Below are 24,865 nucleotides of genomic sequence, written 5' to 3'. Positions count from 1 at the left end.
ATAAAGAATATTGTTATGAGACTTGAGATATTTTTTAAATAAAAAATAAAACCATGGGGGGGAGCAGAAAAAATCTCTTCTTAAATATGACAATTGCAAAACATTTAAATATGAGAATACAAATCAATGCAGCCATTTTGGGAAAGGACATTTTGAAATTCAAACTTTGAGATATAAATATATCTATAACTATTCTCGGCAATAGAATGAAAACCCTATTATTAAAAGGTAGTTGTTTTTACATGTGTAATAAATGAGAAACAAATAATAGATGATAAAAAACAAACTTTCATTACAATAACACCTCATTCTAAAAAATGAGTCCCCATATTGACATCATTGTCATTTATGAGTATGTGTTTTTTTCCCAAAAGGTTTTTATTTATTGCCTTTTGTTACTCTTTTGCTTCCATACGAATAAACTATCAGGAATTACATCCAGGAATTGTTTACACAGATTAATCGAATTGTCCCAAGACCTTATGCCACTAAACTAGATTACATCAGTAATCGTCTTAATCTAGACAATAGACCATTAGCATAATAAGAATGGGGCAAAAGCGGCAGGGGTGGAGAAGGAGCAAGATGTCACTCGCTTAGACAGTGAATAATTGCAACTTGTGTTCAGAGGTGAAGTTTACGCAGTGGGAGGCTGCGAAGAATGGAAGATTGTCGCTACCTTCCCGACATGTCGAGAGCTGGTCACCGACATGTGCTGAATGGGAGGCTTGTGAGTTGTCCTGTGGTAATGATTACCACATGGCACAACAGGACCATTTTTTTCCCCAAAGAAGGGCTTTACTGGTACCACCACCGATCTCCAGTGACCACCCATAACACTGCAGGGGGGGCTCATAAGGACCCAGCCAGGGGACTTGAGTGCAATGTAATTGGCATGCTTCGGTGCCATTATGTTTATACCCTGCAAATTTATCTTGTTACCAAACAATCCGGCCTGTCAGAGAAACTAATTTAGAGGTTCAAGCGATATAATGATTTTTTGGGTGTTTTAATAAAGTGGCCGGAAAATATAAGAAACTAAGCGCTGTTCGTAGAGGGTCTTAAACCTGATGGTCATAATACAGAGTTGGGCAATCTACAGCCTGCCGTGATAAAATGTTAAATATCGAATTATACTACATATAAAATGGTAAAAGGAATACTGAAAAGGGCTCCGTGATTTGCGATTTTTCCGACCACTATTGCAATTTCGATGCAATTTGCGATTTTAAAAGAAAAGTGCATTTTCTCTGCTAGTTTTTTACACTCCTTCATGAGTGGGGTTGAAAATTAGTGGGGGAAAAATAAAAATGTTGTTTGTATATTGTATTATATTGTATTATAGCTCTTTCAGGGTGCTATTTGTTTATTTAGGTGTTGCTAAGCCCTATTGTATATCCTGCACTGATAGTTGGCAGTAGCTCGTGAGGTAAAGCGCTCGTCTTGGGATCAGCAGGTTCGATTGCCAGCTCCTTCGTGTTATATGTCAAAGTGTCCTTGGGCAAGACACTGAAACCCTAATACGCTTGATAAGCAGGTAGTTGCCTTGCATGGCTGACACCGCTATCGGTATGTGAGTGTGTGTGTGTGTGTGTGTGTGTTTGTATATGGGTAAGTGTGAAGCACATTGTAAAGTGCTTTGGGATGTCTTCATTGACTTGAAAAGCACTATATAAGCAGTGTCTGAAACTCATGACAAAAAGTTACCGGACACCAGCCATAAAATTGCGTGCCCCATTTTTCCTAACATGAAACACAATAATATGACTAATCGTAAAAAAAAAACATTGTTGCAAAGTATTAAACAGAACAACACTTTAAAATTAAGTTTATTATGAATTTACTTACAACATTCATTGCATGTATATGACATCGCTGTTTTCCATTTGCCATCAGTATGTACCTGTATTTACTCATCTTCATTCATGCAATGTCTGCTGCAAGCCACGTGAACTCCTCTTTCCACGATGCTCTTAATGTACATTTACGTTTTGTAGCGTCATAAATTTTGTTAACTTCTTTTGAATTTTTCTTCTGGGGCTGAGTTTTTTTTTTGGCTTGATTTCTAACCACTTATCCATTTTTTTTATGTTCTCTGTGCGTCTACTTTGGAAAATGATATGCAAATGCACGACTTTATAACGCTCGGGAAAGTCCGGAAGCACGAAGTTATTCGATGCAGGCTTCTGATTGGCTGCCGAGTATGCAAATTGCAAAACGAACCAAAATTTCCAAACCGAACGATGATTTCAAAATCAGAATAAAGCAAACGGGGAAAAAATATAAAACAAAAGATTATTTTTCTTTTCTTAAAAAAGTTGTCGGCCACCCGGGCAGAGGCGTTGTGTGTGGCAGACGTTATTTCAGACACTGGTATTGTTATGAAAAAAAACAGTAATGCTGCATCCCTTATTAAAATAGTATTTTTCCTTATGAAATAATGAAAGTTTATGTTTTTGCATTCGCAGGTGGGTGAGGGAATTCCTCAATGAAGAAAACAAAGGCCTGGACGTGCTGGTGGAATATCTTTCTTTCGCACAGTACGCCGTCACGTAAGTCACTTGCAGCTTCTCCGGATTGGATTCAGAAGTGACAAAAACACAATGGCGCCATTGTGCAGAGTCACCGACGCGTCACGACACGGCACACATTGTCGCCGCCCGGCTCCAAAAGTCACTCGGCCCTTTTAGCTTCTTCGCTAAAGATTGATTGCAGGATTACAAGTCGGTCACATGCTCCGTTGTTCTAAGAAAGCTCCACTTAAGTCATTTATTCAAACACCCTACTTGACCATATGTCGTTATACGATGTGCTATTACAAATGTTTGTTTACTCTTAGAATCACAGTGGAATGAAGCCCTGAACGTCAACATAACAACAATCGTAAATCAAAGCTGGCAGGTTTTCTTTTGCCAAGTGCTACTCAGTCAAGAATGCTGTTGATGAAAAGCTTCATGAATATTCATACTGATTACAATGAGAGCAAACACGAAACCGGCTTTTTACTGGAGAGAGTTGAGTTGTAGTCTCCTTATGACTCCCTTTTAAAAATGACTTGAGACGTCTGTTAATTATTGGAACCATTATAGAAAAAATATGATGACATTTACTGTATTTGGTGTGATAACAAACAGGAAATTGGTAATTGGTTACTTGGAGAAACTCTAAAATTTGCCTTTTCTGTATTTTCCAGGCTGTGAGGCAAACAGAATTTTAAAGCGCTCTTTCAAGAACTACTTTTTTATTGTGACTAGGGCGCATGAAATTAAAACTACTTGCATAAAAAAAGTTAGAATTTAAAAAAATGTTGCATACAACATAAATAATATAACTTAGCTCTGTGCACAACATACAGCAAAGATGTAATTGCTTCCTCTTCCCCGCGTGCAAACATGCAATAGATAAAACACAATACAAACAACCAAAAGAAGGAAGAATAAATAGCAGCCTGTTTGCGATTGAATTTTTTTAAACCGAGTAATATAAAAATGTATTGGTTTCGAGTAAAAAAATGTGGAAGTATAGCTGTAATCTAAGTAGAACAGTTTTGCATTCATTTGTCTAGAATGCATAAACTTGGGATGGTTTGGGGCAGGGAGAGAGATCAGAGCCATGACAGCCTGATGGAAGAAGCTGTCCTTGAGCCTGCTGGTTGTTGCTCTCAGAGACTGCAATATTTTCCCTGATGGCAGCAGGTTGAAGAGGCTTTGAGATGGGTGGGGGGTCACCTGGAATCCTGGTGGCGTTGTGGTTGAGGCGGGAGATGTAGATGTCCAGGAGGAGAGTGAGGGGGACACCAATGGCCTGTTCTCCCGATGCGCTGCAGGGTGTTTCGGCGGGATACGGTGGAAGTGTCCTACCACACAGTGATACAGCTGGTCAGGATGCTCTTGATGGTGCCTCTGTGGAATGAGAGCATGAAGGGATCAGGGCACTTGCTCTCCTGAGTTTGCGGAGAAAATGCAGGCGTTGATGGACATTTTTATCCAGGGATGGGATGTTATGGGTCCAGGACAGGTCCTCGCTGATATGTACACCGAGAAAATTGATACTGCTCACCCTCTCCACCGCAGCACCTTTGATCATGAGTAGAGCATGCGCGGTATGCGCCCTCCTAAATTCGACAACAATCTCCTTGGACTTCTCCGCATTTAGGTGGAAATTGTTGTCTTCACCCACCAAAGTCATGTCGTCCGCAAACTTCATGAAAAGGTTGGGGCTGGATGTTGGGTTGCAGTCGTGGGTCAGCAGAGTAAAGAGGAGGGGGCTCAGTGCGCAACCCTAAGGGCCCCTCGTGTTCATCATGATGGTGCTGGATGTGTTGCTGGCCACTGGCTGCCTATGGTCTCAGTATGAGAAGGTCGAGCAGCAAATTACACAGGGAGGTGTTGAGTCCTAGTCGATCAGCTGCTAGGGAAGATTTGGTTATAAAATCTGGTTACACCTCTAAAGTTATTCATTCATAAACCGCATGTAGTAGCATTTCATGGTGATTACGCATTACCAATTTACAATTATCATATTTCTAGGTTCCATTTCAGGCAAAGTTATGCTTTTTGGGTGCGCCTCATAGTATGAAAAAAACATAGTAAACATTATTTTCAGTTTTTTTTTTTTACCATAGATTAATGATGTAAATTGAAAATAACATGCATAACAACAATAATAATTATGATATGGTGTGTGTGTGTGTATTTTTAAAATTTCCAAAACGTTTTTAAGTGTTATTAATTTAAATCATATTTTTGACTAGTTTATCTTGACAAAAATGTAATTTCCCTAAGTTGACTGTGTGTTTTCAAATGATTTTTCTTTTTATTATATTTTAAGTGTTTTTTCTTGTAAAAAATACATTTATCATTTTGATTTGACTTTCCTTTTTTCTAAGCAAATTTTTCCATTGTGTTTTCTATAACTTGTTTGACCTGTTAAAAATACATTTTAATTTTTCTTATTTGACTTAACTTTTTTAAAGAACATGTTTTTCTTGTTTAAACAGATCGTAGATCATTTTGATCATTTTAAACATATATTCTGCCCAAGTTAGAAATGAAATTAAACACGAAAAATCAGAAGCATAGAATTTTTTATGTTATACAAAATAAAATGCATACAGTATTCAAATAAATACAAATGTGCTTTAAATGAGCTACATTTTCTGCCAATGGGGTTAGAATTGTTTTTTTTTTTAAGTGTAAGGGTTTCCAGCAACAATATACATTACAATAGCTCATGCTTACTACAGTAAATAATTCACTCTAACACATCTTTTTTGAATGTGTATACATGAAAGCAAAATTGGCAAAAAAATCCCTCTCACGATTTCTTTCTTTGTATCCAGGTTTGATGGTGACGGTATAGAAAACAATCCGGAGGCCCTCCTGGACAAATCCAAACCTTGGAGTCGGTCCATCGAGGACCTGCATGGAGGCAGCACGCTTCCCTCCCCCCTAGGCGGGAACGGCATCACCCGGGCGGGCCGCCACTCAACGTTAAGGTACCGGTTTTCTTGTCCACTTTTTGTCCGCCTTGACTTTAAATATATTTGTTCACATTTGTGTAACATTGTTTTTGACCTGTTAATGCTGAATTACACAGTTCGAACGAGTGCTTTAAATCTGGGAAAATGCTTCAATTTTAATGTTGTGTTTTCAAGGTCAGAAAAATTTCTTGCAATCGGGGTGAAGTGCTTGAAACTAAACTTCACCTCTGAAAACATGTTGCAACTTTTTTACATGTTTCTTGGCAGTCTGAATGACAGACCACTCATTCAACAAAGAAAAAAATAAATAATAAAGTTGGCTTAAAAATGACACTGACACTACAGCTGCTATTGCAGTAGTATGTCATGTGAAGTGTCATCGCCCCCTAGAGGTGCATTGGGATAGGTGGATCAGGACAGTTAGATAGATAGATAGATAGATACTTTATTCATCCCCGTAGGAAAATTCACACTTCCAGCAGTATCCTTGTGTTGAAAATGATAAAATAAAAGTAATAGAATACAGAAATACGCAATATAACGTGTTGATATAGAGTATTTAAATAGTGCTACATAAAATATGCGCTAACCACTGCTCCGCCGTGCTGCCCCACTGATAATGCACTTATATTAAATAAAAAACGGTGTACAAACCCTGCATTTACAATAAAAAAATATGTATTGATTTAAATGATAAGTAAAAATACATGAACTTCTTTACCCAACATCTATATAGGGAGAGATTTTTCTGAAAAACCAAATATTTGCGATTTACTCAAGATCTAAAAATCATCTGTCTTGATAAAGGCGCACATAAGATTAGAAAACACAGATGTAAATGGCATATTTATTTGTGGCTATGCTAAATACCTGATGAATGGTACTTGAACAATCAAAAAATTGGCTTTAAAGTCCTTAAAAAGTGCTTGAATTTGGCCACGAAAAACGATGTACGAACTCTGTTTTTACTGCGCCCTGATTAGAGCAATGTGAATGAATCGTTTACGAGACTTGTGACAAACACATAACCCTTATAGTATATATAGATTGATACAACCGATGCATCCACTATATATGGATGGAGAAAACTGGTATTTTCGCCAAAGGGGCAGAAAATAAAATAGAAATCTCCTGGGTAAATCAACGAATACACATTAAACTTTTTTAGCAAGTAAGTTTACGTGTATCATTCGTCTCTGTTCTTTAGTATACTTATTAATCCGAGTTGTTATTAAAAAGATAATCCACAAAAATCGAGGTAATACTATAATCTAAGACTGGCGGCGGTAGGTAATGTATTCTCTAATCCTCCCTGTGATCTCTTGATGTATAAGCACAGTGTGAACGTTGACGCGTGTGACTTTTAATCTGTCTGTTTGAAGTGGTTAATTTGAACACAGAGACTTCCATTCAGAGAGGGGATCACATGTCTGCTAAAATGAGATGTTTTGCATGAACACGTCGGCCATTTTTAGCTATATCCTTCCAGCCTTGACTGGTATCGATTTTTCGCATGTTGTTTTGATGGAAAATTAGATTTTTTCAGAAAAGTATGGATTATGCTCATGCCATCCTAATTCGTCAAATTGAAAAAAAACTATACATGATGTTTATTTGTACGGAAAAAGTTGAATTAAGATCAGTATATTGACAATATTCTGTTTTTAGAGCAATATAAACGCAAAATAAAAAACAAAAACAATGCGATCAAGATTGTAGTTCGATTAAGATTTATTATGTTCGATACATTTTGCTCAATATCTTCTTCTGCTATTTTTGTCTGTAATCTGGTGCCGCAGTGAACTTTGGACCTTAGTAACAACCAGTACATTAGAAAAATTACGATATACAGGCTAATTCTGCCTAACTCGCTAAACTAACCCTTATCGGTGAAAATTTCTCATTTTGTATGAGCGTAACTTGTGAACATACCAATTCTGATTCCAGTTTGTATGTAAAAACTAAGGATCGACCGATATGGGCCAGTATCGGTTATTAGTAATCAGAGGATGTTGATAACCGATATTTAGAGCTAATATTCATTTGCATTAAAATGCATTAGACATTTTTAATAACTCAAAAAGGAACAAAGATTTTTTTTTATAGATTCAAATAAAACTTTAATACCTCCCCAAAATATTTTACAGTTGATACATTATAATTTTACCACAACTAACATAATCTTTCACTTTAAACAAAAACTAACAGTGCAGGAAATAAAATCAGGCTTAGCTGCAACTTGAAAAAAGGTACATAAAACCTAAATTTTTTTACAATAGATAAGTAAAAATGTCAATACAACCAACATGAAATTAACGTAACACAGAAAGTGCATCGAATTTTTAACAGAGCTAGCGAATTTAAAAGTGTAGGCACTCCTGGGCGGCATTAGATCAGGAGGTAGAGCGCTCGTCTGGGGATCAAGAGATCGCAGGTTCGAATCCCGGCTCCTCCGTGTTACATGTCGAAGTGTCCTTGGGTAAAACACTGAACCCCTAATGCCCCCAATAAGCAAGTTGGCGCCATGCATGGCTGCACTGCCGCTATTGGTGTGTGAGTGTGTGTGAATGGGTAAAGCGCTTTGGGAAGTCTTCATTGACTTGAAAAGCGCTATATAAATGCAGATCATTTCATTTCATTTTCTGTTTTAGAGCAAGATTGACAAACTAATGTTATGGTAACAGCTAATTAGTCTGCATTTTACTTAAGCATGCTTTTTTGCTCCGTCAAAAGATTGACAACCAAATGTTCAGATAAGAGCTAATATGTCAGTCTCCACTTGAATGTGCTTTTCTAAAACAAGTTAACTACACTCTTATTCACAAAAATGCTTATTTACCACAGAATTTTTAAAATCTTAATATTATTAGCAGTCTTGATTCACAATCATGTCGGGACTCAGGAGTTAGCAGAGCTGCCACTGTTGACTCCGCTCTAACGTTATTTTAGCTGCTTCAGTGGCTCCTCCCCCTGTCGCCTATCTGATTAGAAGGCTTGGGGTGGGTAGCGTCAAAGACAGAAGGAGAGAGAGCCATGGTTGCATCTGAGCCTAAGTAATTGGCTCGTTGAATAAATAAAATACGCCAATACCGATATCCGTCCAATTCCCAAATATCGGTGCCGATAATCTCGTAAGCACACGTGAATTCTGATTTCAGTTTGTTCAACTGCAACTTGTAAACTCACACAAATTCTCATTTCAATCCGACTCTTCTCTGCACGAAAAGATAACTTATGAAACGGATAACAACACTGTAATAAATAAAGCTGACTGTCTTCTGTTCTGTCCTTCATTAGTCTACTCTTGTGTCTGCCCGTCTTCGACAGCAGGCAGGTCAAAATTCCCATCTCCCCGATCCTCCCATCCAAGGACACGCTCAAATACTCACAACCCCTGTCTCATTGTTCTTGTACCACCCCGCTTGAGCCGTCTGTGTCAGGGATGTGAATTATTTGTAGCGCCGGCCTCTCCCGCTGCGCTCTGTCCAGAGCAAATAGTTTTTTTTTCTGCCGCTATTGTTCCCGCCTCCGTGCCTGTGCCGTTCCTCCAGTTTCCATGCAAAAGGCCACCTTGTAGGAACTGAGCATTTGACACAAATAGCCCCCGAATGGAATATCATTACAAAAATGCCTCAATTAAATAACATGTTTCAATCTGCAAGGTCACCGAGTTCACTCAACTGCCCAAAGTGTTCTCACGTAAAACGGTACGTCCTGTCTCGGTGTAGCTAGGTAGCATTACTGTAGTAACTAGATGTTTTTGTATCCTCTGTAGTTTTAGTTGTAATGTGTGATGTTGCCCTCTTATGCATACTCCTTTATAATCCCTTTAAAGCTGTTTGTGTTAGATCGAGAACCCTAGTGGTGTAAAAATACTTCATTCATTTTTAAATAAACTCAATTGATTCAAATAATAAGCAAAAATACATGCACTTTCTCAGAAACATGATTAGGAGGTTTAGAAATGTGTAACCATGTCAAACAACTTGAGACACCCTTTGAAAAAGCAGTCATGTTTAGCTGTTGTCCACTTAGTGCACACAGCTGAGCCCTGCATGTGATGGTTGCTAAGTTCCATCATTCGGGCATCTTCTACTTTATTCTGCTCTTTCCTCCTCTAGCCACTCATGTTGGCCACTGGGCTTCAGGGCATGGCTCGCTACCAGGGGCTTTTATCATGTAAATAAAGCTTACTTTTGCAATTTTTTACTTTCCCTTTGCTACCCTTTGAACTTAACTACTGTATTTTCCGCACAATAAGGCGCACATAAAATCTGTTTTTTTTTTTTTAATGTATGCGCCATATAATCCGGTGCGCCTTATGTATGGATCAATATTGAATTACAAGGTCTCGCAACTTAAGGTATTAGGTATCCATTTTTCGCGTAGAAGAAGAAGTGCGCTGTGCATACTGGGAAATATTAAACAACGATTCTCTTTTATTTGTGTGTTTGTATCAAGACCCGGAAATGGCTCCTATTAAGAGACACGCTTACAAAGCAGAGTTTAAACTCAAGGCTATCAGTCACGCAGTAGAACACGGAACTAGAGCAGCAACAAGTGGAGGAAGCATGAGGATAAGCTGCGCCAAGTAAGGAAGACTAAACAAAGTTTCCGTGGCAATAAAAGCGAGATGGCCACAGTTAGAGGACACACTTGTACAGTGGGTTGTTGAACAAAGAGCAGCAAGTAGAAGTGTCAGTACAATACCTATTCGAATGAAGGCAACAGCGCTGGCACGGGAACTTAACATTAAAGAATTCAGAGGTGGTCCTAGTTGGTGTGTGTTTACGTTTTACATTTTAGAGTTATTATGTTATTGCTTTATAGTTATTGTTTTGCACTTGTTGTTTTTGCACATTACGAAGGTCACTATATTGCGATTGCACTAACGTTTAATTTACCATAACAGTATCAGACGTTTTTTTGCGTGTTGACTAAATGGAGGAAAAGTAAAATGTTATGCCTTGCTGTTGTTCAAAGATGTTAAAGATGTGTCACGAAAATGCTTTACCTCAGAGAAAATAATAAAACCGCTGTTTATTCATTTTGGGAGTGAATGAAGATTGTGGAAAGCTTGTTTGTTATCTAGTAATAAAGTTTGACTGACCTATCTGACTGTTTTGTTGACATTCCCTTTAGCGCGGCACCATCTATTGGTTGCATAACGTAACTACATCCTCTACTGTAGCCAAGTCAAGTTAAGTCACATTTATTTATGACGTCCTTAATCACAAAAATGTCTCTAAGGACTGCACAGGATTACAATTACAAAATTGCACAATTACCTGATCTTAAACCAGCATGCACTCATAGCGCCTTATAGTGCGGTGCGCCTTATGTATGGAAAAGGTTTCAAAATATATCATTCATTGAAGGTGCGCCTTATAGTGCGGAAAATACGGTACTTACACTCCAACCAACTTCAGCTACTGGCTCTTTTTAATGGCTCCAGGTTTATCCACCTGCTTGTTCTTTTATTGTCACTTAAAGAGATTTACACCAGCAGTCGTGACCCGTCTTTTGACAGATTTTGTTCACGCAAACTTATTCAAAATTATCAAAATTGCCTACCAGATGATAGATTGTTTTCTCATTTAAGGAAATCTTTTTTATTCAAGTTAGAAAAAAAATATTTAAGATGAGCAAAAGGTTGTACCATCTGCTAATAATGATATCCCACCGAGCAAAAACTAGTTGAAAAGACACTAAGGTGTGATTTGCTTTTTCAAAGCATAGATTCTTATTTTAAAACCAGGTAAAACAATTAAGTTGAAATAAGCAGAATTTTCTGCATTACGGGTTGAGAATTTTTGTTGCAGTAAAATTTAAAATGACAAGATATGCATATGTGTTCTTTGAGGAAAGGTCTTGTCAATGGACATACTCAGGAAGGGCGTAAACCTCTGAGTCATCTTTCTCATTTCCACGATTGGCAAATTTTACCTGAGTATGACTTGGCAGATGCTAAACTCAGTGTTTGCTAGGAGCTGCTAATTGTTGGGTTCAATTTAAAACTGGGAGAGATGTAAGCCCCATCTATTTGTTGTTAGGAAAAAACGACTTTCTTCAGTACTAGTTAAAACGATATGGGACTTTCTTGTTGTTATTTGTCACTAACAGTACATTCCATTTTCTGGACGGATATAATTTCCCACAGAAATATTCATAGCCCAGTTAATGTGCCGTTATTAATGAAAAATGAAGTGCTCAAATTCTTTTTTCTGTTTTCTTTGAGAAACAAACAAGCAAAAAAAGTCACGATTTTTCATTTCAGTCAAGTCATATTTGAGTGGTTTTAAACAAGCCCAAGCTAGTTGATGCTAGTCTTTGCCAATGTTGCACAATTCTTTATCATGATTGTGAGCTTGAGATGAAAACATCACATCTCCAAAATTCAATCGCTTAGTTTCATGCTGGGATATTGCGCAACTCAATGGGACAAACCATTGAAAGGATTAAGATGAGTTTCTTTTTGATTTTCAGTGATATCCTGTTTTTCATGATCTGAAGAATATAGGATAAGTTTTGTTAACTTAGATCCTCATTGTGTATTATTAGAGCAGCCCGTAGTGCTGTAAAAATACTACATTCGTTTGAATAAAACAATAGATGTATTCAAATAACAAGCATGAAACAACTATCTATTATCTAAAGACCTTATAAATTTCATTTCAAAACTTGAGACTCCCTTAAAGAACCTGACATATTTGACTGCCATCTTCCCCTTTTTGGTCCACTTTTTCTTCTTTAGCAACTCATGTTAGCCACTTGGCTGCAAGTTATGGCACACTGCCAGATGCTATTTTTAATGTGTTTTGTCGTTTAGTGTCAAGCTGACACGTTTGGCCGCCATCTTACCACTACGGAAGCCCGAATGAGGGTTTTGCAAAGGTAGCTTGTCCTGGTGGTGGTTTAGCACTTAACAACCACTATCCTTTCACAGCTGAACCTTAGTCCGATGAATCAGGCATCTAGCGCCATTTTTCCATTTTTCTCCACAAATCACTAAATTTAGCCACCGAGCTGCATGCTATGGCTCAAAGCTAGCCTCTATTTTTGTTGTTTGCTGCTCCGTGGAAATAAAGCTTGATCTCATAATATTTAACTGGCCTTTTTGTAGACTAAACACTTACACCAGCACTGACCAACACCATCTTTTTCGGTCTTTTCAGCCGCTTTTCTCCTATTTTCCATTTCTAACCACTCATGTTAGCCACTTGGCTGCATATTATAGCTCACAGCTAGATACTATTGTTATTGTTGGCTGCTCAGTGTAAATAAAGTTTACCCTTGCAATATTTTACTGGCCTTTTTTGTAGATTCTCCTAATAGGCTCTATAGTCAGCACAGACCAACTCCAGCTTTTTGTTCTTTTCAGCCGCTCCAGGTATATCCAGCTCGGTCTGTCTTGTGTTATCCCATGCGAGGATTAATATCAGTTTTCATTTCCTGTCAATGACTAAAATTCATTAGGCCTCCACATTTTCCATGATGTATCTTTCGGGCTTCCCTAGTGTCTGAGAATTAGAATATGAATTGTTTACGACATTCTTCTAAAAAAATGCAAATGCACACGCTTCAGCTCCATTCTAAGCTATAACAACCTCAAGTGGTGAATTATTACCCACCGTCACTTTAAAGTGTGACTCACAACGTGGTCACGCCTCCTCCTGACATGAACCGACGAGTTTGTCATTAATGGCCTGAAGATACATTTTTTTTCTCAGCTGGTAATTGATCCTTCAAAATAAACAGTTTCTCTCAGTTGGCTTCAGTGTGTCTCGGACATAAGGTTTTATTGGGAGCGCCGGACTGGGAGACAAGACTTCCCTTGCTTTGTCTGCATGCAAATGACCACACTGCTGTTGTTATTGATATTGCCGTGAAAGCCTTTAAATTAAGGCCTCAAAAGAGAGCATCGTCTGGGCCCCCTGGTCAGGCTGTAGATTATGTCTTTTGTCATCCATGTAAGGTGGACCATCGGTTTCTAGGCCAACTCCATGAAAAAGGGGGCGTGGCAGTCTCCTTTCTCGTATGGCATCTGTTTTGTTGGGCATTTTTTTACCCCTCTCACTGTTTAAACGTCCCTTTCAGATGTAACACTTTGCCCAGCCGGAGGACACTGAAGAACTCCAGGCTGGTCTGCAAGAAAGATGATGTCCACGTCTGCATCATGTGCCTACGTGCTATCATGAATTATCAGGTTAGCCATGACGATCCACATCATATTTTTGTGACATGACCGTCAACATAGAGTAGACCCAGGGGATACGACATTTATCTGTTCTGAGGTGGTGATCGCAACGTGAAATTGCCGTATATTGGCTAATGTCTTCCAAAGCCCAGTACACCAGATACAAACATTACAATAACCACATAATATATTGTAGGTGCTAATTATGGGTGCTATAAATATATATGATTAAATAGCATGAAAAATGAATATAGATGTAAAGGAAAAAAAACACATTTTATTCCCCTGTAGTGTGACGTGAACTCCAGCTTGTCCAGAAGAGTAGCTGGGGGAAGCAGAAGTGGGGAGGGAACGGTGGCGCATTCAGTTTTTAGAAATTTTCCTTGCCTTAATCACATTCTTATTTTTGAATAAAGTCCCTGAACGAGTTCATGCTTGAAATGCTTGAAAATTACTCGATTTAGTGTGAAGTGCTTGCAAATGCTTGAAATTGATGCCGTGTTTCTCAAAAGTATTACCAATGACGCTGACACTGCTCTCTGGTGCTTTGCTTTGTCATTGCATCTCTACTTCCTCCGTGATTGACTGCAGCTGGCATTAGTTAGTACGGCATTATCCTTTGAAAAGTCATCACCCCAAGGGTGGCCCCCAAGAGAACAGGTGCCTACTACAACTGGACAGGACACTTTGAAATGTGCAAGGACAACATATCAATTGCTTATAGTGAACCATGCCATTTATGAAGGTAGTGTTTCCCAGTGGTAAATTGTAATGGGAAGAACTTCCTGCATTTGAAAATTTAAGTCACATATTACTGTCATTTTACCCAACACTTATATGGGGAGGGATTTATCTCAAAAAGAAATATATTTGCGACTTACTCATGACCTAAAAATCATACGTCTTGATGTATGCACACGCAAGATTAAAAACTGCATCCGTATATTGCATATTTATTCGTGTCTCTGTAAAATACATGATTCACGCCTGATTTTTTTCTTTTAATTGTACTGGAGAAATTGGCAAATTGGCTTTAAAGTCCTTTAAAAGTGCTTGATTGAATTTGGCAATGAAAATGCTGTACAAAGCCTGACATTTAGTTTTCTTCATATTTATTAGTAATCGCAAGCTTCTTTTCCATGATTACCATGTTTTGCTTCTCCCTTTACCGTCACTGCAAGCCTTCGGACCCATGGTAAAGAAATACAGTTCAAAAATTACAGTATTGCACTTAACTATTTACAAAACACACAAGATACAGATCTGAACCAAGAGAGAGAAAGGCATTGTGGGATGTAGTTCAGCCAACAGCATATCTGCATCTTCATAATTCCATGACACAAACCATTAGCAGGCCAGCATTTTATATGACCTAGACCGCTTGTCGGTAACAAGAGGCCCTGGAGCCATATGCGGTTCTGTGGTGCATTTGAAAATGTGTTTGATAATGGAAATTGATTTGGTTTCTGTAGGAGGACAAACATGACACAAATGTTATTAAAAATTGTCAGTGATTATATATGTATACAATATAAAAACAGTATGTGTTGCCTTTTTTTTGTGGCTCCTTACTTGTTTTTTTTTTTTTTCAATATGGCTCTTTCAACATTATGGGTTACCAACCCCTGACCTAGAGTAATATGCACAAATGCCTCAAAGTTTGATGGAATTTTGGCCACATGATATAAATTGTTGTTGATGTCATACAGTGGGGATAATCCTTTAAAGATGGGGAAAAAACACCTCAGTGCACAGTAACGTGTAAGCTGTATCCCGGGGTCATCTGTATTTAATAATGTGTTTTTGTTCCTTTTTCTAGTACGGCTTCAACATGGTCATGTCCCACTTAAATGCTGTGAATGAAATTGCACTAAGTCTCAACAATAAAAACCCAAGGTAAGCCATGATGTTGGAGGTGGTGACAACTGTGACATTTCTCAATTTGCAGGGTTAAAGCGTTTCCTGTATGAGACTCTTTTCTATCCACTTTCACATCGTTTTTCATCCAGACTCAAACACACACAGATTTAAATAATTTCCTGTCAACTAACCTTTCCTCAACCCGCCGTGATGTTTGGCCCCAAAGGCAAGACGAGGCCTCACAGTGTGTGAAGTGATTTATGACATTGTTAAACTTGAAGGGATTCCCAAATTCTAAAACAAACAAAATGTGAAACAATAGTACGCATTTTTTGCATATTTTATATATATATATATATATATATATATATATATATATATAATGAATATATATATGCCATTGGTATATTCCAATTGTTTTCCGAGATAATGCATTTTAAAGAGACTCTGTCTCGTCTTTGACTTCCTGAGCTCTGACGTCATGTGAAGCACACAAGCACCCTAGCAAGCCAGTCACCCTATTGGTTTACATGTTAACTAGTCAAAAAGGTGCTTTAAGCCAAGTTTTGATAGTTTTTGCTGAGAATTACTAGGCGTTGTGTTGCAGGTTGGTGCAGCAATGGTAGAACAAATGGTCAGAAGCCAAAATGGGGCAAACTGGGGAAAAAACGCACAGAGATAACACAGGGTGAACCAGCCAGGTCACGACAGGCTAGACAGCTCCCATAGAGGAAGAACCGGGACTGATGGGCAGAAAAAAACAGGAGGCTGGCTGACGGGAAACATGACGAGCCAGGATAACCGCGAGCCACGGTAGCAGAAAACACAAACTCAGTCGGGAGAAAAAACAGTGAGCAGGACAGGCAAGCCAGCTAGCCGACTGCTACTGGGCTAAACCAAACCAAACAAAACTGGAAGCCTACAGGTGCCCGCACGCTCACGGGAGCTATCTGGACAATATTATAAAAAATCTAAGACAAGCAGTAAAACACAAGAGAAAAAGTCACAATCAAATACCTAAAATGAGGCGAAGTCAAAAAAGGAACGCACGCTGCACACGACTGCAGGTCAACTTACCCTTTGATGATCGACTTGGACATAACAGTCAGAAGTCCCCCAGCGACACGGTTAGCAAAGTTCTAATTACCATAAAAATCGAACTATAAGGTGCACCTGATTATAGCTCGCACCCCAGTATATTTTTAAAGGATAAACAATTTTGTACATACAGAAGCCGCACCTGACTACAAGCCGCTTATGCACACATTAAAGCAAGAGATATTTAGAAAGAAAGACGGTACACAGAAAGAGTTTGAAAAATATATGTTACCTTAACCCTTCAACATTCCGCCGGTGGGCCGCCGGACTTTTGATAAACTAATACCTGTCTGTACAATGTCACCAGCGACTGAAATGCCATATACTGTATCATTGAAACGCTTAAACTCTTGGGATTCAAAAAATGATGACCTGTTTAAAATATACTCATCAGAGAAACATCACAATCAGTCGGCGTGACTCACCATTACGTCCCCTGTGCCGTCTCCGACTACTTTGAATGTCCGTGAAAATAGCTTTGATACATCAAGGAGAATCCAATAGAATCTAACCTTGTAAAATATTGACTCCAAACACGCCATAATGCAGACAGATAAATAGAAATCCGCCTAAACTTTTCCGCTTGATTGGACGTTGCTTCTAGTAATCAGTTCATTTTGCCACATTATTTACGTTTACAAATAAACAGCCTCGTATAATGATTCCTAATATGGTAGTTAGCGCTCCCCTTTCGATTGACACCTTTTCCATTCATGCTATCTTTATTCATGCACAAAGTACAAAGTTACATTAAACTTGTGCCTTCCTTAACAAATATTCCACGTGTCTCACTCCTACCTTTACTGCTCGGGTCCCCTGGCGGCCGTTAGAGAAAATTCATAAATTAGCTACATTGTTGCATAAGCCGCAGGGTTGAAAGCTTGGGATAAACGGCTCACGAAATTTTAAGGTACTCCAAGCTGAAATGAGCTCTATGAATTAGCTAATTACTACAATTGCCGTCTGTTTTTCAATGGACGCGCTGTTTATTTTGCTTCTCGTTATCATCCGGTGTTGTCAAAGCTCTGGACGATATGAGATAAAACTGTCTACTTTGAAAATTAATTCCTCAAAATCCATGACGCATGAAATATTTTGGAACATATCTGCATGATTGTGGGGAGGAACACTACACATTCTGTGCCAAATTGAAAACAAAACAAAAAACAGGGTCCTTTGGAATACCGTTAACCGGTTCTCTGATTTTGTTTCTCACTTGAATCCCGAATTTTGGGCCTCTGACTATACACCAAATTACCCTTAAGTTAAGAGTGTTTTCCCCATCACATTGTTTATTCAGTCACTGTAGAAAAAACGTCAGTTTTAAATATTCAGAATGGTGCTTTCTACCCGACTGAAGGTCCTTTGGTTGAACATTATTGTAGCCTTATTGTGCAAACAAAACCATGTGCTTGCTTTTGCTCTACATGTCCTGAAGAGGCTTCCTACTATAGTGATATGGGCACTTTTTATCTAACTTTTTACTTTTAGTGTTGTACACCTTGTGAATGTACATTAGTTAAATTAAAATGAAATCAATTAGAAAATAGTAATAATTATAATACATTGACTATGGTGGGAATGATAATAATAATGATGATAATGATGATGATAATTAAATACATTTTAAATAAAATAAAGCCACGTTTGGTCAAAAACTAAGCTAATTTAATTTGTTTTAAAATAAATCAAATAAAATCAATTCAATTTTAACACTATCACTCCTACTTCTACTACTTCTACTACTACTAATATAATAATAATAATATTTGTACTACTACTACTACTACTACTACTACTACCACTACTACTACTACTACTACTACTACTAATAATAAATATATTATTATCTACAAGTAATTTTCCACACTCCACACACTATAAAAAATACTTGCCTAAACTGTATTTATTTATATTTGAATTACTGGTAAAAAAAAAAAATGAATTGAGTAAAATGAACAAAATAGAAAAAACACAAAAAATTAATATGTTTATATGTTTAATATGTTTATAATATCTCATCTCATCAGCCATACCGCTTATCCTCATTAGGGTCGCGGGGGGGCTGGAGCCCATCCCAGCCATCTCCGGGCAGTGAGCAGGGGACACCCTGAACTGGTTGCCAGCCAATCGCAGGGCACACAGGGACAGACAACTCATTCGCTCATTCACACCTAGGGACAATTTGGACCGGCCAATTCATCTGAAATGCATGTTTTTGGAACGTGGGAGGAAACCGGAGTGCCCGGAGGAAACCTACGCAAGCACGGGGAGAACATACAAACTCCGCACAGGAAGTCTGGAGCTGGACTTGAACCCACGACAGGTTCCCATGACATGAACTGTGCCGCACAAGCGCTAACCACTGCGCCGCCGTGCTGCCCCTGTCTATAATATAAATAATAATAATAGTGCTACATCTTTCACTACACTGTAAAAACAAAATAGAATGAAAATATCTGGGAATGAAAATAATCCACTATTGGTCAAAAACTAACATTTTATATATATATATATATATATATATATATATATATATATATATATATATATATATATATATATATATATATATATGAAATCAATTACATTCAAAAATATGACGCAAATAAAAAAAATCAAATTAAAGATGTTAATAATAATAGAAAATGTTTTAATATTCATTCACTAACCACACTCTATACAACACAATTGAATTAATGGAAAAAAATTATATTCGATATGCAAACGACATAGTTGTTTTAAGCAAATGACACAATATATATAGATTTTTTTAATGACTGCATTTTTAAGATGTTTTCAACGTAATGTTTAACTTTGGAGCGGTTGTTTTGTATAAAACGGCCTAATTTTAGGACAAATTCAACCGGGGTAGCAATGGGTCGGCTCTTGCCCCAAACTGGGTTACTTTTTTACTGAACTGTGTAAGACTTCTCAAAAAAGATCTATTCTATGAACCCGTTCCCTTAAAACATCACATTTTCTTTTTTTCATTGGGGATGTTTCTTTTTGTATGCAATTTGAAATCTCACATATTGCAGTTTGAGAAATACTACATTATTTATTGGGCTCATTTATTGATTTGAATGCAGATATTTATTCTTTCTAAACTTGCCTTTTAATTGTTTCACTAGGACCAAAGCTCTGGTGTTGGAGCTCTTAGCGGCCGTTTGCCTGGTGAGGGGAGGCCACGAAATCATCCTCGCTGCTTTTGACAACTTCAAGGAGGTAGGGGCAAACTTTTGGAGTTTGAGTTAAATAATTAGCCAGAAGGGCAGGGCCATGAGGAATAAAAAAAGATTTAATTATTTTTGTATCTGCTGATAGCCTCAAATCCGACACCTTGGCAATACATGAGGAAAAACCGTAACATTTACCTATCCAAATTTCTCTAAACGTCGCTGCAATTAAAAAGAATATTCGATTTTAGGGCATTTTAGTATTTTTCATTTTCATATTTTGTTTAAATAAAAATAAAAAATACCCCAAATGGAGATGATTCTTTTTAGACTAGCAGCGACAATATTGGATTAATGAATAAACATCCACTGTAATGCATTAAAAAAACAAGGTTTTACATTCTGGATTCATTACAAATCAACTGAAATAATGCAAGCCGTTTATTATTTTATGATTATGGCCATGACACAGAATATTAAAATATTATCAAAAGAATGCTAGTAAACCATAAACCATAAAATAGTATAATCATATTTCAGTTGATTCTGAAAGAGTCCAATTGTGTTACAAAAACTTGTGTTCTAATTTTTCGAGACACTCCTGTACATATAAATCAATTTTTATCCATCTAGAGTAGATAATTTAATCAAATTTGTTTTTAAACACCAATAATAATAAACACAATAATGCAGTATGTCCCTTTTTAAGCACTAATTTTAATAATATGCACTAAAAACTGAAGATGCTCCTGGGTTAGCTTAAAAGTGTATTCTTGAAGAAAAAAATGCCAAATACCTTGGTAACTTAAATAAATGATGAAAAAATGTAGCCCGCTTTGATTGTTGTCCTTAAGCGTGTTATACATTAATGCTGTATGAAAACTATAAAAACACGAAGGGACCCTGGAGACTAAAGTTACACAAAATCAACACATTTTTGTTAAGGGTGCTTTTTTTTTAACATTTGGTAAGCTGGATTCAAATGTCTGGCTGGCCGCAGATTGCCTAGCTGTGGTCAGTGAGTGCAAAGGAAATAAAGGATTTACAGGGTTTGTACAGGTGCTTGAATTTCTTGAAAATACTTGAATTGTAATGTTGTGTTTTCAAGGATTGAAAAGTGCTTGAATTTTGGGCCTGTAAATTCTTGAAATTGTTGCCACAATCTGCTTAAAAATGACGCCAACATTGCTCTCTGGGGGTTTCACTTTGCCAATGCATTCTTTTTCTCTTGTGATTTACGGCAGCTGTTAGGAGTTTGTACGTCATTGTCCTATTAAGCATCATTGCCCCCTACAAGTCGCGCCCAATAGGATAGGTGCATGCTACACTTAAACATGGCACTATGAGTGCATGGATTACGTTTAAATTATGGACATTTATTATGGGCCATGCAAAAAAACGTGTGTTTCCCAGTGTTAAATTCTAATGGGAGGAACTTTTTGCAACTGAAGATTTGGGCCATTTTTACCCAACACCTACACAGGGAGAGATTTGTCTCGAAAACAAATATATTTGCAATCCTCTCAATTTATAAAAATCATATGTCTTGATAAATGCAGACACGAGGTTAAAAATCGCAAATGTAAATTACAGATGTATTTGATCTTCAAAATAGATGATTCACACCAGATCATTTCTTTTTTCCCATTTTTCTAATTACAACAGGATGTACAATTATAATTGTACTTTTTTCCCTACAAGTGCATATGTAAAAAAAAAAAAGACTACCTCACAAATTGCTAGGTCAAGGATTGTCAAATGACAGCATAGGATACATATGCAAACAGACTAGAAAACCCAAATAGAAGTGTCCGTTATATCAAATATTGCTACTGATGGGAAAGGTTGTAAATTCAGAAAGGTTGACATTGTGTCAAAATAGCCCTAGCAAAAGTCACGCAGGTTGGGGCAGCAGTAGAACATATGGCTTAAATTGGGGGAACCATGGCATTTATCACACCTATTCAGGACATTTGAATAGATTCGAGAACGTTTGGACTTTGAGTAATAAACTCTGTACAGCACTTAAATTGGATAAGCCCCAGCCTAGCACAAGAGGTTGAAGATTTTATTCTCAAGATCGCTCGCCCACAAAAATCATCATCAATTTGTAGACCAAGTTCTTCTTCCCACGCAAACCTGGTTCTAGTACAGGACCTGTCATTCAATGACAGTATGTAATTGTAGATGTTTGAAATCTCTCTGCTCTGTAATGGGTTAACCATCCATCCATCCATTATCTGCAACACTCATTCTCAGTAGGGTCGCGGAGATGCTGGAGCCCATCCCAGCTATCTTCGGGTAGTGGGCAAGGGACACCCTGAACTGGTTGCCAACCAGTCGCAGGGCACATAGACAGACAACTCACTCGTTTATTTACACCTAGGGACAATTGAACCAGCCAATTAACCTGACATGCATGTTTTGGGAATTTGGGAGAAACCGGAGTGCCCGAAGGAAACCCACGCAAGCACGGGGAGAACATGCAAATTCCGGACAGGATGATTCGATCCCATGACCTCAGAATTGAGCCGCGGACGCGTTAACCACTGCGCCACCGTGCCGCCTATGGATTAACCAATTACAGATTATTTAATTGAATGGTACTGGGAAAAATTTAAAAAATGGCTTTAAAAGTCTGTAAACAAGTGCTTGAATTTGTACGATTCCTGTATTTATCAACAAACAGTTGACCCCTCTTTAGCTGCAATCTGTAGCAAGACTTCAGATGTTCAAACTGGAAAGGAACACTTTTGATTGAAAAGAAAAAGTTGATGACAGAGCGAGTCCACTGCAGATGATGCAAAATTAACTCCCGGATGAAAAATTGAGCGTTATCCTCAGCCTCTCACCGGCATAAGTGGCAGTATAAGCTCCGGCTCATCTCACAAGAGACCCCAGGCGAGAATAATGAGGGGCTGTTTTAAAGGAAGAGTTTGAATTTTTTAACTTGTCATTTAAAAGTAGTCCTTAAAAGCATAGTGTTGTAACAACTACTTCGCTACCTGACTTTGATAGCTCGTCTTAGACTCTAAGCATTAGTTAGATTTTTTTTTTTTAATTATTGTTTTTTTGGGGGGGGACACCTTCAATGTCTCCCAAATTTGTAATCTATTGTTACTGTTATTATATAATCACTAAGTTGTTACTATTAAAAGTAAGGTCAAAATAGGCTATGTCAACCACTTAAACATCTGCCATGTGGTCTTGAACATTTTCAGGTTTGCATGGAGGACCAGCGTTTCGAGAGGCTAATGGAGTATTTCAAGAACGAAGACAACAACATCGATTTCATGGTGATTACCTCTTCCGCTGTGATCGAATTATAGAACACTGTTCTTGGAGTCCTCAATTAGAGGGTTAACCGCAGGCATCTTTCAAATTATCTAGTGATTTATTTATTATTTAGCACTTTGCTGTGGAGTCGAGATGGCTGAAAAATATAACAATGCTATTTTTAAATAATTGAAAGGATGATGTGTGATGATGTAAGTTTATGGAGCTTTGAAAAATACTGTTGTATTACACATTTCATTTCATTATTCACTGATGATCCTACAAAGAAGATCCTTGTGGATTATTTTTTAATCTACCAGAAAAGTTACCTTGACGAATGCCCCTGCTTATACTATTTTCTCAATTCTTTTCAACTTTAAGGTGGGTGTGTCGTTTCAGGTATACTTAAAAAGTTGAAAATAGAATTTTTGCTCTTTTCAGTATTGTGTTAGCAATGTCCATTGTTCAAGGAGCCTTTATATTTTTTCCCTCTGCACCTGTTTGGGACTTGCAATCTGTGTTGAACGAAAATGGTGAAAGAGGAAAAAAAAGATTGTTTGAAATACAGCTCAGACGTCAACCCAAACCCCAAAGAACATGATAATAGAAGAGTTTATTCTGGCGCGTTTAAGAAATGCACGTACTTGCACGTGCCACACAAGCAGCTCGACAATGCAATGATGATTAAAACCAGAAGACGGCGTCGGCAATCAGGAAACTTTTAAATTCGAGACAGCACCACCCAAAAAAATGCAAGTTCTATATATTTATATAATTTACTGTAAATAAATTACTTGTTTATTTCAATAATTTATTACAAATAAACTACAATTTTTTTAATTTAGGAAAAAAATCTTAAAAAGAGCAAAACTTTGGATTGGCAGATGAAAAATATTTTTTAACTTTCATTTTGATAATTTCTTATTTAATTAATCCATTTTGTCTAATTATTTTTCCAGTAAATTTAGATATCCCTATCCATTAAACGAGCAAAATTAAGTATTGGTAGTTGAAAAGTATTTTTTTTCTTTCATTTCAATAATTTATTATTAAAGCATTTTATTTTCTTCGTAATATTTTAAATGTTTTAATTAATGTGAATATATAAATGAAATTATCAAAATATATTTATTAGCAGGTGGTAAATAATTGTATTTAATTTAAATGATTTATAAGTAAAGTATATTCTTCCCAATTTATTTTCAAGTAAGGTAAAAAAAACATCCTTTAAATTAGAAAAAATAATGCATATGCAGATGAAAATTATTTTGGTCATGTCAAAAATGTATTTATTATTGAATTATTTACATGTTTTTTGTCCTAATTATTTACTAATACGAAAAGTGAAAAAAATATACATGTATCCTTAAAATGAGCTAAATTTACGGATTGGCTAACGGAAAATCCTCTTATTCATGTCACTGATGTATTATTCTTACAATATTCATTCTTATTTATTCATTATAATTTGAATTTTATTTTCTTAATTTATTTTATACTAAAAGGGGGAAAAAATCCTTAAAATGAGCAAAATTAACGGATCTTTAGATGGCAAATAATTGTTTTGTTTTTACTGGCTTAATATGTGTTCTTTATTATGTAGATTTGTTAACGCTTCTATTTTCTTGCTGCTAATTCTCTCCGCTCTTTAGGTGGCCTGCATGCAGTTCATCAACATAGTGGTTCACTCCGTGGAGGACATGAACTTCCGGGTTCATCTTCAGTACGACTTCACCAAACTGTCCTTAGACGAATTCTTGGATGTGAGTTCAA

General features: G+C 37.2%; 1 protein-coding gene across 6 annotated transcripts in view; it reads left to right on the top strand.

Annotated features, from left to right (window-relative positions):
- Positions 1–24,865, top strand: part of fmnl2a (formin-like 2a) — a 94,759-nt gene that overhangs the window by 45,180 nt on the left and 24,714 nt on the right. For 4 of the 6 annotated variants that reach the window (XM_088352271.1, XM_088352273.1, XM_088352272.1 and 1 more), the window contains exons 5-11: positions 2,469–2,552; positions 5,342–5,497; positions 13,580–13,688; positions 15,499–15,575; positions 19,772–19,865; positions 23,038–23,112; positions 24,745–24,855. In XM_088352271.1, the coding sequence (XP_088208397.1) occupies positions 2,469–2,552; positions 5,342–5,497; positions 13,580–13,688; positions 15,499–15,575; positions 19,772–19,865; positions 23,038–23,112; positions 24,745–24,855 (706 nt within the window). Of the gene's footprint in view, positions 1–2,468; positions 2,553–5,341; positions 5,498–8,779; positions 8,813–8,898; positions 9,190–13,579; positions 13,689–15,498; positions 15,576–19,771; positions 19,866–23,037; positions 23,113–24,744; positions 24,856–24,865 lie in introns of those variants that run through there. The other 2 variants (XM_088352276.1, XM_088352275.1) reach the window with 2 other exon arrangements.

This window comes from Urocampus carinirostris, chromosome 14 (assembly GCF_059441175.1).
Source record: "Urocampus carinirostris isolate Australia breed hairy pipefish chromosome 14, RoL_Ucar_1.0, whole genome shotgun sequence".
Lineage (NCBI taxonomy): Eukaryota > Metazoa > Chordata > Actinopteri > Syngnathiformes > Syngnathidae > Urocampus > Urocampus carinirostris.
This window is presented reverse-complemented; position numbering and strand designations above follow the sequence as displayed.